This window comes from Molossus molossus, unplaced genomic scaffold, assembly GCF_014108415.1.
Source record: "Molossus molossus isolate mMolMol1 unplaced genomic scaffold, mMolMol1.p scaffold_m16_p_12, whole genome shotgun sequence".
Classification (NCBI taxonomy): Eukaryota; Metazoa; Chordata; class Mammalia; order Chiroptera; family Molossidae; genus Molossus; species Molossus molossus.
This window is the reverse complement of record NW_023425347.1, coordinates 98707192-98721089: the sequence shown is the minus strand read 5'-3', so window position 1 is coordinate 98721089 and position 13898 is coordinate 98707192. Positions and strand designations below refer to the sequence as shown.

At 38.9% G+C, this 13898-nt stretch overlaps 1 protein-coding gene and 1 non-coding gene across 7 annotated transcripts; both read right to left on the bottom strand.

Moving 5' to 3' along the window:
- Nucleotides 1-628: 628 nt before the first annotated feature.
- Nucleotides 629-13849, bottom strand: LZIC (leucine zipper and CTNNBIP1 domain containing). 6 transcript variants are annotated; one of them, XM_036256336.1, is made up of 8 exons: nucleotides 13805-13849; nucleotides 13081-13234; nucleotides 8865-8973; nucleotides 7469-7604; nucleotides 7064-7162; nucleotides 4978-5073; nucleotides 4606-4687; nucleotides 3437-3645 (listed from the first exon to the last, which is right to left on the bottom strand). In XM_036256336.1, the coding sequence occupies exons 3-8, from the start codon at nucleotides 8963-8965 to the stop codon at nucleotides 3587-3589; spliced, it is 573 nt and encodes a 190-aa protein (XP_036112229.1). In that variant the 5' UTR covers nucleotides 8966-8973; nucleotides 13081-13234; nucleotides 13805-13849; the 3' UTR covers nucleotides 3437-3586. The 6 variants fall into 6 exon arrangements, with proteins under 6 accessions (XP_036112232.1, XP_036112230.1, XP_036112229.1 ...); XM_036256335.1 differs by having other exon boundaries at nucleotides 13081-13238; nucleotides 13805-13843; XM_036256334.1 differs by lacking the exon at nucleotides 13805-13849 and adding an exon at nucleotides 13497-13793 and having other exon boundaries at nucleotides 13081-13238.
- Nucleotides 4704-4825, bottom strand: LOC118627431. The gene has a single exon (XR_004959173.1). It is a non-coding gene; the product is annotated as a U6atac minor spliceosomal RNA (small nuclear RNA).
- Nucleotides 13850-13898: the final 49 nt, after the last annotated feature.

Below are 13898 nucleotides of genomic sequence, written 5' to 3'. Positions count from 1 at the left end.
CCCTTGTGTCCGAGGCCCTTTCAGCATTATAGTCTTTCCACTGTGCTATCAGCGTGAGCAGGGAGAAGGATTTCAAAAAGAGTTAGGATGCCAAAAGGACATAATCTAGGGGAGCATTTAGAAGAGCTATATTTTAAACCTGTGTTTTTAAGACTTAATGAAAATATTAAATGCTAGATAACCCAGCTTCTAAATCTTTTAATTCCAGGCCAAGACAGACTGGGAGCAATTACAGCTTGTTCAGGGTCTGTGGGAATGCTAGCAGTTTTAATTTACATATTAATGCTGGAAAACATTTTTAGAGGCAAAGATGAGCATTCTTTGGTCTTAATAATGAATAGAACAGGGGAAAAAATGGACAGGAATGTAGTTTAAAAGCTCTAGGCAAATCCTGGCTGGTTTGGCTCAGCGGTTAGAGTGTCGGCCTGCGGTCCAGAGAGACCTGGGTTTGGTTCCCACTAAGGGCACGTACCTCGGTTGCAGTTTGTCCCTGGCCCCTGTTGGGGCCCTGTGGGTGGCAGCCAGTCGATATGTCTCTCTCAAGTCGATGCTTCTCTCTCTCTCTCCCACCCTCTCTCCCTCTCGCTCTATCTGAAGATGAATGCAAAAATGTCCTCAGGTGAGGATAAAAGAAAAAAAAAAGCTCTAGGCAAAATGGTCTGGGTTTATCTTTTTCTGTAATAATTTAAAATTATCCATCATTCACTGTAATAAGATACCACAGCAATGGTGGGTTTTCAGTCTTTTCTTTTGCCCAAGATAACCATTCTTTGGTTGAGTGTTTTCAATAAAAGGTCTAACAATCCATCTGTCCCAACTCCAACTCCTTCTTGGGAACAACTCAATTCTATTTCTTGATTTCTTCCTCTACCACCCACCTAGAATGCTTATCTTACCGCTCACAGGATAAAACAAAACACTGAAACATAGGAATTGTTTTAAATTATTAGATTTCATTAAACAGCTCAGTTGGACACTTGCTCATTGGAATTTACTTCTGCTTCAACTCCACTTCTTTGAAAAATGCAAGAACTATTTTCATTAAAATATTAGCTTGACCCAAGGATGTAAAAAAGTTAGCTGCCTCAGCATGAGTTATTGCAGTCTGAGACCTCCCAAGAGGTCTTAAAAACTAGAAGATTAAATATAGCAAAACATGAACAGGAAACATAGTTTGCAAGTCATTTAATAACTATAGCTGTATAGAATTTTCAAATTATTTTTCTGAATACCAAATTTGTGAAACAAAATATATCATATGGCCCTTGAAAGAACTTTTAGTGGTGGATTAACTCCAATGCAAAACTTCTTTCTGTACTAAGGAAGAGAGGGGAATGCACAGTAATCCTATGTGCTAGGTAGGTCCTATTATCCCCACTGAAAAGAGGAAAATGAGGCTCAAGAAGATGAAGTAATCTATCAAAGGTCACATGGCCATGACTGGCAGTGTCTTGCCAGGCACTGCAACTTGACCTCTTAAAGGAAGATTACTTTTAAAGTGAGTACTAGTCATTACTTACAAAATGAATACATTTATGTGGTTAATTACAAAATATTTCACCTTTGTTGGTCTTATAGAAAGTTTAAGGGAAATCAAAATTAAGGACTCCAAATTCATCTAGGCCCCTATCAAATAAAAAATATTCCTACTTTTCCTCATCCTACTACTGGAGGGGAAGGAGAGAGCTTTCTATGGCTTAAAACAACAACACAGCAATTCCATTCCTAGATAAATGTCCAAAAGAAGTGAAAACAGGTCTTTAAACAAATACTTACACACAAATATTAATAGCAGCATTATGCACAATAGCCAATAAGTGGAAAAAACCCAAATGTTCATCAAGAAGTAAATGGAAAAACACATACGGTATCCATGCAAGGGAATATTTTCACCTGTTAAAAGGAATGAAGTACTGATAGATGCTACATTGTGGCTTAATCTCGAAAATATTATGCTAACTGAAAGAAGCCAGACATAAAAGGTCACATACTGTATGATTCTACTCATATGAAATATCCAGCATAGATAAATCCATAGAGATAAAAAGTAAACTAGTGGTGGCTGCAGGGCTAGAAGGGGATAGGGAGCAACTGCCAATAGGTAATGGGATCTAATTTAGGAGTGAGGAAAATGGTTTGGAACTAGACAGTGGTGGTGATTGCGTAACACTAAATGCCACTGAATTGTACACTTCAAAATGGTGAATTTTATGTTATGTGAATTTCACCTCGGTTAAAACAAAAAATACAGAATCATGAAATAACGATTGACCTAGAATAAGAGCAGGTAATTTGCTTTTTCTTGGTTTGTCACAATTTCAATGAGTTTTTAACCATCATAAACCAATATATAAAAAATTACCCATTTACAGTTCCAAATAAGGCATTAATGTAGCTGAGTTCCCCTAATCTGTCCAGTTGACAGAGCACCTAGTTGAATTTACAGTATATATGAAGCTTTAAAAATGTTTTACATTTGTATAAAGTGCAAAGAAAAAGAATACTGAGAAACACATGAAAGAATATAAAGTAGCCAGAGCCTAGGCAAGAAGCTAACATACATGCATATGGGGAAATCTATACACTTGAGCATACAGAGAGATGGGAACACTCAGAGAGAAACCTGCTTTTCCTCAGAATTTTGTTTCTCCAAAAACTGGCTAGTAAACAGTAATTTGCAGTTACCACCCAGTGGGTTTCAGCAAAGAGGTCACACACAGGGAGGGCCTCTAGCTGCCACTTCCAATTGCTTCCCTGGTGAAACAACACAGGAGGTTAAGTTACTTCAGGAGACTCTCAACAGGGCTCCCATTGTTCCAAGCTCAAAACTCAGAGATACAATAGGCTCCATTCATCAGGAGAGCTTACAGGCTAGGGAATGGTCTCTTAGTGACGTTTTGTTGGGACATCAAATTTTTATAAACACAGACTTGTACAAATATGTGTTAATTATTTTTAAAGACATCACAGAATAAAAAATAAAATTCAGTGGACACTAAGCTGAGATTCTGGACACCCAAATTTTATCCCCAGCTCTCTGATGTGAGTTTAAGCAAGTCACTTGCTGTTTTTGAGACTTGGTTTTCTCACTTGTAAGACAAAATGATTTCTAATATCACTTAGGACTCTAAAATTCTATGAACACATATGAGGTCTGTTAATGTTGCTACACTATTCACTCCAACAAGTGGGGATAAATTATGAGCAAAAATGAACCACTAGTTCACATCTTTTCATTTACTATCAGCACCTAAAAACAAAGAGCCTTAAAAAAAAAAGTCAGGGAAATTATTTTCTATTCTCTTTTAAACAGACAAATCATAATGAATAGGTCTAGTGATGCCCTCATCTCCCCAGTCCAGGATCACTCAAGCAGACAGCCCTACACAAAGCACAATGGTGAAGAGCATAAACAGAAGCCACAAGTATGTTTTTCTGTCTCTTTTTCTTAGGTTATTAATGCACTCCAAAAATCTCTTGATTTCTTTGCAATGACTCAAAATTACCAGCAATGACTCAAAATTACCAGAAGAAAAATGCCATTTACAAAAGGAATGTGATCACTGTCCCAGGTTTCCATACCATGTCATTTTTTGTTTTTTTCAACCTCAAAACTTGCCAAAGCTAGAACTTTGTCTCCAGAGCCTAAAGAGAAAGACATATAAAAGAAAAGGTCATTTAAAATGCATTTACAGTTCCAGATAAAGAGGCAAAACCTATCACATACAGATTAAAATAGAAAATAAAATTATCTTCTATTATCTGCAATTCCCCTAAGCTTTCCCCTTGCCACCCCAATTTCCTTCCTCCTGCACAAACACTCAGCTACATAGGGTCATTTACTGGTTACAAATGAAAATTTAGTTTGTTGCCCAGGCTGGTTTACCTCGGCCATTAGAGCTTTAGCCCTCGGACAAAAGGGTCACAGGTTCGATTCCTGGTCAAGGGCACGTACTTGGATTGCAGGTTTAATCCCTGGCTCCCCATCCAGGTTGTATGGGAGGCAACCAATCAATGTGTCTCTCTCACATTGATGCTTCTTTCTCTCCCCTTCCCTCCCTTCTACTCTATCTAAAAGTCAATGAAAAAATATCCTCAGGTGAGGATTAACAACAACAAAAAATTTAGTTTATTTTTATATTTATGTTTAGATGACAAATATTTTTAAAACACTAGGCTATATTAAATTTTTAAGTTATAAAGTACTGGAAAATAAACTCAATAAAAGGGATTTATAAAGAACACAATTCTAGCCCTGGCTGGTTTGGCTCAGTGGTTAGAGCATCAGCCTGTGGTCCAGAGACCCGGGTTCGGTTCCCGCTAAGGGCATGTACCTCAGTTGCAGTTTGTCCCCGGCCCTGGTTGGCCATGAGTGTGGCAGCCACTAGATGTGTCCCTTTCACGTTGATGTTTCTCTCTCTCACCCTCCCCTCTATCTGAACAAAAAATGGAAAAAAAAATGTCCTCGGGTGAGGATAAAAAAAAAGAACACATTTCTGGTTTTACCTCTAAACTCAAGAAAAGGCCATCATGCTATCTCACCCACGCTATCTGTCTATTGGACAGTAATTCACATCCGACTTTCAGAAATACTATAGTACTCACCAAGGTCTGTAGAGACTTTCTCGAACTGGCTGAGTATAGCACCTGCATTTGCTGACAAAAAGGCTTCATCATCTGCAGTCAGCTAAACAAAACAAAACAAAGTCCAGTGGAACGGGTCCAAATCTTACTTTTTTCTTTTCCGTATGTGTGTTGTTAGGCTCAAGAGCCTCTTCCATCCTTGTCAAGGGGAGTGCTAACCTTCTCTCCTTTCATACAACATAGGGTCTAAATCTTAACAAGCAGTTCTAGAAACCACTGTTAAAAATGTTTCAGGACCACAAACTAGATCACAGATCGGTAAGTTCTGCACCAAATACTTTACACTTTTTCTTTATGACTCATACTATATTATATTAAATTAAATACAGGTACCTTCTCTCCAAGTTTCCTGAGAGCTGTTAGAATCTCCACTTTCTGTTGAGTGTACAGGTCTCTTTCCAGCTTTCCTACCATGAGGTCTCTATCCATCTATAATGGATAAATACCAAGCATATGGTATTTCAGTTAAAACATTCTATGCATAAAATCCAACTTTTCAGGTCTACTTCTTTAAAAAAGATCCTCTAACTGATTATTATAAAGAACTATAGAAACAATTCAAGACAAACATGATGGAAATGCTATTACACATTTCTAATAAATCTTAAGATTAGCCCTGGCCAGTTTGGCTCAGCGGTTAGAGCATCGGCCTGCGGTCCAGAGAGACCCAGGTTCGGTTCCCGCTAAGGGCATGTACCTTGGTTGCAGTTTGTCCCCGGCCCTGGTTGGATCGTGCAGGTGGCAACCACTCGATGTGTCCCTTTCACGTCGATGTTTCTTTCTCTCCCTCTCCCTCCCACTCTATCTGAACAAAATATGGGAAAAAAAATCTTAAGATTAATCATAACCATTGTTTTGTTATAAACTCTATTTAGAAGTAGAGTTTAGGAATTAGGAATTAGTAAGTCAATAGCTTCCTTTAGAGAGGAGCCATCTTCTAAGAACTTATATCATTAAACTAAAGTGTGGTCTATAGGTTTGAATGAGATAACTGGTATCAGGTCTCCTGGAACTTGGGTTAAATATTGCCTTTGCATGTCTGGCCGGTGTGGGTCAGTGGACTGAGTGTCATTCCATGAACTAGGGGTCCCAGTTCAATTCCCAGTCAGGGCACATGCCCAGGTTTCGGGCTCGATCCCCAGTAGGGGCATGCAGGAAGCAGCTGATTGATGTTTCTATCTCTCTCCCTCCCTTCCTCTCTCTCTAAAATATCAATTAAAAAAAAAATATTGCCTTGGCCACCAGAAACACTGACAGTATATACTATGCATTGGTACAATTCAATGGGCTTTATATATGTTACATATTACACATTAATATGTGCTCTACACATATTACTTCATTTAATCCTCATAACAACCACAAGAGGCAGAAACTATCAACATCACCTTTTTATAGGTGGGGAAATTGAGGCACAAGAGTTTGAACAAAATAACTTCTCCAAGGTCACATACCTCCATATGGAACAGGAATACAAATCCAGCCAGTCTGACTTAAGTCCATGATTTTAACCACTAGCTACTGAATAATCAGTGGTTGCAAATAACTGTTAATGCCTTAAATACTATATTCAAGTCCTTAAAAAGACTTCTTCAGCCCTGGCCGGTTTGGCTCAGTGGTTGGAGCGTCGGCCTGCGGTACAGAGAGACCTGGGTTCGGTTCCCGCCAAGGGCATGTACCTCGGTTGCAGTTTGTCCCTGGCCCTGGTTGGTCGTGCGGGTGGCAGCCACTCGATGTGTCCCTTCACATCGATGTTTCTCTCTCTCTATCTTCCTCTCTCTCCCTCCCGCTCTATCTGAACAAAAAATGGAAAAATGTCCTTGGGTGAGGATTAAAAAAAAAAAAGACTTCTTCAACTATGAGGTTTAAAAAGATATTTGGAATTCTTAGGTGAGAAAGGCCACACACGCATAAAGCAATGCTGTTAATGAATTCTAGGTGGGATTTCAACTCGGGGCCTCCAGAAGTACATAGTAAATCCTTACAGGTGGAGTTCAAGTAAAAGCAGCAGTTGCAATTTAAACTGCCATTTGCTGTTTAACCTTCCATAATCATTATCAACAATAATTGCCAAAGAACTAATTTTGACTAATTAAAAAAAAGACTATTTTTTCGAGCAGTTTTAGGTTCACAGTAAATTGAGCAAAAGGTACTGAGATTTTCCATTTACCCCATGGCCCCACTCATGTACAGCCTCTACATTATAAACATCCCCCACCAGAGTCATACATTTGATGCAATTGATGAACCTATATTGATACATCTTAATCACCCAAAGTCCACAGTTTACTAGGGTTCACTCTTGGTGTATATTCTCATTTGACCAATTTTTAAACTTCAGAATAACATAATGAACAAATTCTTAGGCTAAGGAAAAAAAATTACACATAGCAATTGGATCAATGTAAAGAAACTTTACCTCCGCTAACCTTGTCCGAAGCTGACCTGGTTGCTTCTTTGCAAATAATCTGATGACCTCTGGGGTTTTAAAGGCCTGGCTGATAGCTGCTTGGATAGCCTTGAAATACAAGAAATAACCAAAATATTCCAATGAATCACATATTGCAATAATTGATTGACAGGCCTTCAATCATTAATAGGTTTTCTTTATTTATCAAATACTGTTATAATTTTAGTTTTCATGTGCTATTTATGTGCATGTCACCGGAGTCAAATACATAACTACGTAAAGATCTAGAAGCAGATGCTGTTTTATCCACAAGTAGATACTCATCTAGAACTTAAACGCAAAAAAGTATACATTTTCTATCTTAAATATACTTACACACAAAAAAAGTCACCAATATAAGTAAATTATGCTTACCAATTGCATTCCACTTAGTTCATCTACCAAAGTCATATTTCCGGACATAATTTTTTTCAGTGAATCATTAAATTCACTTAGTTGCTCCAGAGTTTCCTTTTTGGTTTCTTCATATTCATCTGTATCAAGTTCCTCTCTGAACAATAGTGAACATAATATAGAAAATACAGGGTTCCAAGTGAAAATAGCAATGTTAGTATCTGTACACTAAGACTTCAGATACATATAGGTATTTACAAAAAATATCTTAGGGGGAAAAGGCTGAAAGGAAATATCAAAATACTCATGATGGAGACATTCAGATATTAAATATATGGGCATTTTTCTGCAATGTGGTTACTTTGATAATTAAACATTTTTCTTTTATCAAAATGAGGGACACTTAAACCACATAATAACTTAACTTCCTTTTAAGCGTCTATAAATCAATAGTATAACCTTGGGCAAGATACTTAACACAGCCAAGCCTCAATTTCTTTATAAACTGAAGATAATGATAGTACCCTCTTTATAGGGTTGCTGGGAGCATTAAGTGAAATATGGAAAGTGCTTGGCATGTAATAGGTACTAGATAAATAGCTGTTATTATTATCATTAAAGGTAGGTAAAATTCTGTGCACCTTGAAATACAACAGCAATGCAGTACTTTCCATCTGAGTAAGAGGCTATTTTTATTCACCAAATAAAGCATTTATTAAACATTTACTACAAACAACAACAGCTAGCATTTATCAAGCACCTACTCCATGCCAAGCATTTTGTTGGCCCCTTCATCTGTAATATTTACCAAGGTTGAACAGTTGTGGTCCTGTAAGTAGCAAAGGCTAAAAACACACCAGAAGTTCAAGTAGTACCTTTTCAGCTTGATACTAAGCAGGGCTATTTAAATACTGAAGACAAGATAGGTATTATTATTTCCACTTCACATATAAGGAAATGGAAATTTAAGTATTTTGCCCAAACTCACACTCACTTTGTAATTAAATGAAAGACTTTCACATCCCAGCCTTTAAGACCCCAAAGCCTGCACCGTGTTTATTTCTCCAAAAGACAGCACATTATGAAGAATACTACAGGGGCCCAGCTGGTGTGGCTCAGTGGTTGAGTGCTGACCCATGCACCAAGAGGTCGTCAGTTTGATTCCTGGTCAGGGCACATGCTCAAGTTGTGGGCCCAACCCCCAGTGGGGGACATGAAGCAGGCAGCCAACTGATGTTCTCTCTCATCGATGTTTCTCTCTCTCTAAAAATCAATAAAGAAAAAAAAATTAAATTAAAAAAAAAAGAACACTACAGGGGAAATCAAAACCACACATGGGACTGAACCCATGGAGTTTATAATCGAGCTGCAGAAAAAAGCCATTTTACAGCATAACAGTATACAATTATACTATTACCTGCATTCCTCCAGATCTTGTAATTGCTGCATTAGTCTATCCAACTGCTCTTCTAAGTTCTGCTTTAATTTGCTTGTCTCTGTCTTTCCTCTGGAAGCCATTTTAATCTCTAAGTAGAACAATAAACCCACATATAGTATATATTTGGTTATTTGAAAGGATTCAACATACCAGGAAAATTTTAAATAGGTTATACTCCTTCTGAGCTATGGGTGTGGGAAAGATAGTTGTGCAAAGAAGCCTACAATTTATATATAAAAGTTAAAACTCATGTAGTAATAACACCCCACAAAAATGCCTGGCAGTCTTCTTAATTGACAAATTAATTAGAAGTCTTCACTAGTGATCTATCTTACTTTAAACAAATTTGATAGATGAAAATACAGATTTATAAGGAAATAGATCAGTTATGAATACAGATCCATTATAATTAATTATAATATTCTTTTTCATTCTTATTATGTTCCAGGACTTAGAACACTCCTAGTATTATCTTGCTGGTCTTATGTGCATTTATCTAATACCCTTACTAATTTATATAACACAGATATCAAGACTATAATTATGTTGCAAATATTTTCTCTTGTCTCCCGACTTTAAATTCTACTTATTTCTGTCACAATAAATTATTATTTTTAATGGTCAAACCTATATTCTCCTTAAGTCTTCTTAGTCTGTGCCCCATAAAAATAGGCTCTAACCATCAAGATTTTAAAATATATACTATTTTGTATTCTAAAACTTTTATATTTATTAAAATTTTTTAGAAATTGACTTTAAGAGAAAGGAAGGAAGAGGGAGAGAGAGAAACACTGATGTGACAGAGAAACATTGATTGGTTACCTCTTGCAGGCACCCCTACCGGGGATCAAGCCCACAACATGGGCATGTGCCTTGACCAGGAACTGAACCAGGGACCTTTCAGTGCACTGGATGTTCAACCAACTGAGCCACATTGGCAGGGTCTTGGTCTCTGTCTCTGTCTCTCTCTCTTGTGTGTGTGTATAATTTTTCCCCCATTTAGCTCTTTAACCCACCTGCATCTTTTTTTTGTTAATGCTGTGAAGTAAGGGTCTTTTATTTTCTTTCAAATGGATAGTCAATTGCCCCAACACTGTTTACTAGTCAGTATTCATTTATGCCACCTTTAATATACTCAATAGTAAAATTCAAGTCTGTTTCACTGATAATATTCTGGGCCTAAGGCATTACCATGCAATTTTAATTATTAAGCTTTAGAGCTGGTGTATACTGATAACTGATAAGAAGTTGCTTTTATTACTGTGGGTTTTTCCACCCAGTAATTCTTGGCTATCCGTGTGTATTTATTCTAGATGGATTAAGAATCAGTCCGTCAAGTTTCCTTAAAAATTCAATTAAGCCCTAGCTGGTTTGGCTCAGCGGTTAGAGCATCAGCCCTTGGACCAAACAGTTGCGGGTTTGATTCTGGTCAAGGGCATGTACCTCGGTTGCAATTTGTCCCCGTCGTCCCCAGCCCTGGTTGGGGTCGTGCAGGAGGCAGCCTCTCGATGTGTCCCTTTCATGTTGATGTTTCTCTCTCTCTCTTCCCCTCTCTCCCAGTCTATCTGAACAACAACAACAACAACAAAAAAATAGAAAAATATCCTTGGGTGAGGATAAAAAAAAGAAATTATATAAATTGAATTAATCCATTCCAGACTCCCAAATGATTCCGTTTTAACCTCTCAATTGCCTGTGATCGTTGTTTCATGAGCACTTTCACACCCTTAACAACATCAACACTCTTTTTTTTTTTTTTCCCCAATCCTCACCCGAGGACATTTTTCCATTTTTGGTTCAGATAGAATAGGAGGGAGAGAGAAACATCAACGTGAAAGGGACACATAGAGTGGCTGCCACCCACAAACCCAACCAGGGCCAGGGACAAACTGCAACCGAGGTATGTGCACTTAGCGGAAACCAAACCCGGGTCTCTCTGGACCACAGGCTGATGCTCTAACCGCTGAGCCAAACCGGCCAGGGCAACATCAACACTCTTCATGGCTTCTTTATGTTTTAAAAATGTGTTATTCGTCGATTCCGTCATGCCATACTCAGTAGCCAGATCAGACACATGAACACCTCTGTCATACTTTGCAATTATTTATTTTTAAAGCTCTATTGTTCTCACAACTTTCCTTTTCACTTGCTACTATTACTAACCTTCTTAGGACACATGGTGACTTACTATACGTATTTAATAATAATAAGCAGCAATAAAAGCAAAAAAAAAAAACACTAAAGTATTCCCAGCACAATTTATTGAGATGTTAACAATTTGAGGTTTAGTGGTAACCTGACTCATATTCTCACATTCACTCCCTTGTTTGTCACCTGAGAGATGTGTGACTGATCATACAGGTATCAGTATGAAAGGGTTGTTGGTTCAGAACTGAAGTTCTGTTCGACAACCAAGACGTTTTTTCCATGAACAACTTGGTCAAGAATTGAATTTTTCGAGATGGGAGATGTTTGAGAATCAAAGTTTAACTGTACATTAAAATTAGAGACTAATATGGAGAAAACCTATATCCTTGAAATTTAAAATCTTCCTACTAAGCAATATCTATTTATCTAGGCTTCTTTTTATGATTTTTAAAAAGAAAAATTTTTTTTCCCACAAAGGCCTTGAACATTGGCTATTTTTAGGTATTTTGTTTTTTTTGTTGTTGTTAATATTGGGAATGAGGCTTTCATTATTATAATTTCTGATTAATGCTGGTGTAGAGAAAAGCTGCTGATTTTGATGTTGATATTATATGTATTTACCTTAACATTTGTAGCACTTAAATTTTTCCATTTATAAAAATTGAACTTGCCCTGGCTGGTTCGGCTCAGTGGTTATAGAGCGTCGGCCTGAGGACTGAAGGGTCTTTGGTTCAATTCCCAGGCAAGGGCACATACCTGGACTGCAGGTTTGATCCCCAGCCCTGGTCAGAGCTGTTTGGGAGGCAACCAATAGATGTGTTTCTCAGAGGGATGTTTCTCTCTCTCTCCCTTCCTCCCTCCCACTCTATCTTAAAAAAATAAAATAAAATGGCTTAAGTCATCTACAGTCATTAATAACATATAAATATAAATGAGTATAGCCAGAGTGTAATTTATTATAGTTATATTTCAAGTATAATGGTTTAGCCAAAAGTGTTAATTTATTATAGCTATGCCTCATGTACAAATTCTCCCAGGAATACACATTTAAATTTTATTTTATTCTGTTGAATTTCCCAGTAAAATTCAAGGCAAACCCAAGATAAAACTGAAAGTGTCTTTTCAGAATTAATTTCCTATAGTCTAACCACACTGGACTATTTTCTATTTCAAAACATGCCCTCCAGTCGGTGTGGTTCAGTGGTTGAGCGTCGACCCATGCACCAAGAGGTCGTCAGTTCGATTCCCAGTCAAGGCACATGCCCAGGTTGTAGGCCCACTCCTCAGTAGGGGTCATGCAGGAGGCGGCCAATTGATGTTCTCTTTCATCAATGTTTCTATCTCCCTCTCCCTCTCACGTCCTCTCTCTCTAAAATCAATAAAGGAAAAACATGCCATGAACTTTCATCTTTCTCTTGTGAGGCTGCATTTTTTTCTGCCTTTCAAGTCCGGGTCATTCGGTCTTCAGGGTCTAGCTCAAGTTTCACCTCTTCTATAATGCCTTCCTTGGTTCCTCCCCAATCACTAGATTGTGTTATTTGAGAGTAGGGATTTTGCTTTCTCTTTATACACCAGTATTTAGCACAACATGGGGCAGACAGAAAGTACTGAATAAATAATTAGTAAATGAATAATGAGAAGAGACTGCTTCTTCCACTGTATTCCACATCTTATTCTCTATTTAACATTTATTTCTTCCTTGAATTCTATTAGTTCATTATAGCACGATTTTTGTCTGTCTTCCTCTCCAGACTGTAAACGCTCTAAAAGCAGAAAATGAGTCTGATTCCGCTTAACCTCGATATTCGATAACTGGATGACGTGTATAAAGGCACAACATAGTTTAAGGAGGTAAAGCTATTCTAAATACATTTCAGGAAAGCTGGAGGCACTTTAAAAGCCTTTTAACCTAGTTCTACATTCTTTGAAATTTATCCCAGAAAGATTAACTCGCTGGCACCACCTAGTATTCAATAAAGGTGGTGCATCTTTCACCGAAACTGCAGAAAATCTAATCTGGGGAGGAAAGCACTCCATTCATGCTCACCTGTCTCTTATTACTCTGAACTCCGCACAGCGCTGACGGGTCTCAAACTGCATAAACCTCCAATTCTTGAAGATCCAGTTTCATAAGCTTGAGGACAGCGAAACCGCTCATCAGAATGACAAAGGCTCCAAGTCCAAACCACGTTGGGGTGGAGCTGCCTGGAGAAAGAAAAACCCTTAACAAGCAGTTTTTATTCACTATATGTATATAACCTTGGCTTAAAACAGTCCAGATAACTTCCGCTCGAGCAGCCTGCAACTGAAACACACCCCTCTCTTTCTACAAAGACATCATGGGCAGCCTTTCCGAGATTTTTCCTAGTGGGGGTGTTTCCGAGGGAAAGCCCGCACCCGGACACGCCTTGAGCGAAGTGGTCAAAAGCAGAAGAGCACAGAAAAAATGAGTGGAGAGCACACCTTTTCCGGTTTCCCAGCTGGAAGGGAGCAGCGTCTGGACCTCAACCATCCGGGCACTGCCGGGGAGCAGCTCCAGCCACGGCCCCAGACCCTACCTCCTCGGAGGAACTTGAAGCTCCCGCACTTGGGTCCCGCTGCGGCCGGGCTCGACTAGGCCCTAGTTGCTTCCAGAGGCCGCCGTGAGCCCGCCACCCCCGAAACTTTTCCGGCCCTCCCCGATTAGAACCCGAAAACCTCCTCAGAATTTCGGGGTTCCCTCCCAGTCTGTCTCCTTGCCCCCGGAGTTCCGAGCCAGGGGCCCCGCCTACCTGGTAGTCCCGGGCTGGCGGACGCGCGCCGGGGAAGCACTTCCGTCGAACGTACGCACTTCCGGCCTCCTGGACCAATAAGGGCGAGGCCGCG

What these genes read in the sequence shown, in the direction of transcription:
- LZIC (XM_036256336.1), bottom strand. Translation starts at nt 8,965, where the DNA reads ATGGCTTCCAGAGGAAAGACAGAGACAAGCAAATTAAAGCAGAACTTA. An exon ending in CAAGATCTGGAGGAATGCAG is followed by an intron (nt 7,605 to 8,864) that starts GTAATAGTATAA and finishes ACTATTGTTCAG; the next exon opens with AGAGGAACTTGATACAGATG. An exon ending in AACTAAGTGGAATGCAATTG is followed by an intron (nt 7,163 to 7,468) that starts GTAAGCATAATT and finishes TTGTATTTCAAG; the next exon opens with GCTATCCAAGCAGCTATCAG.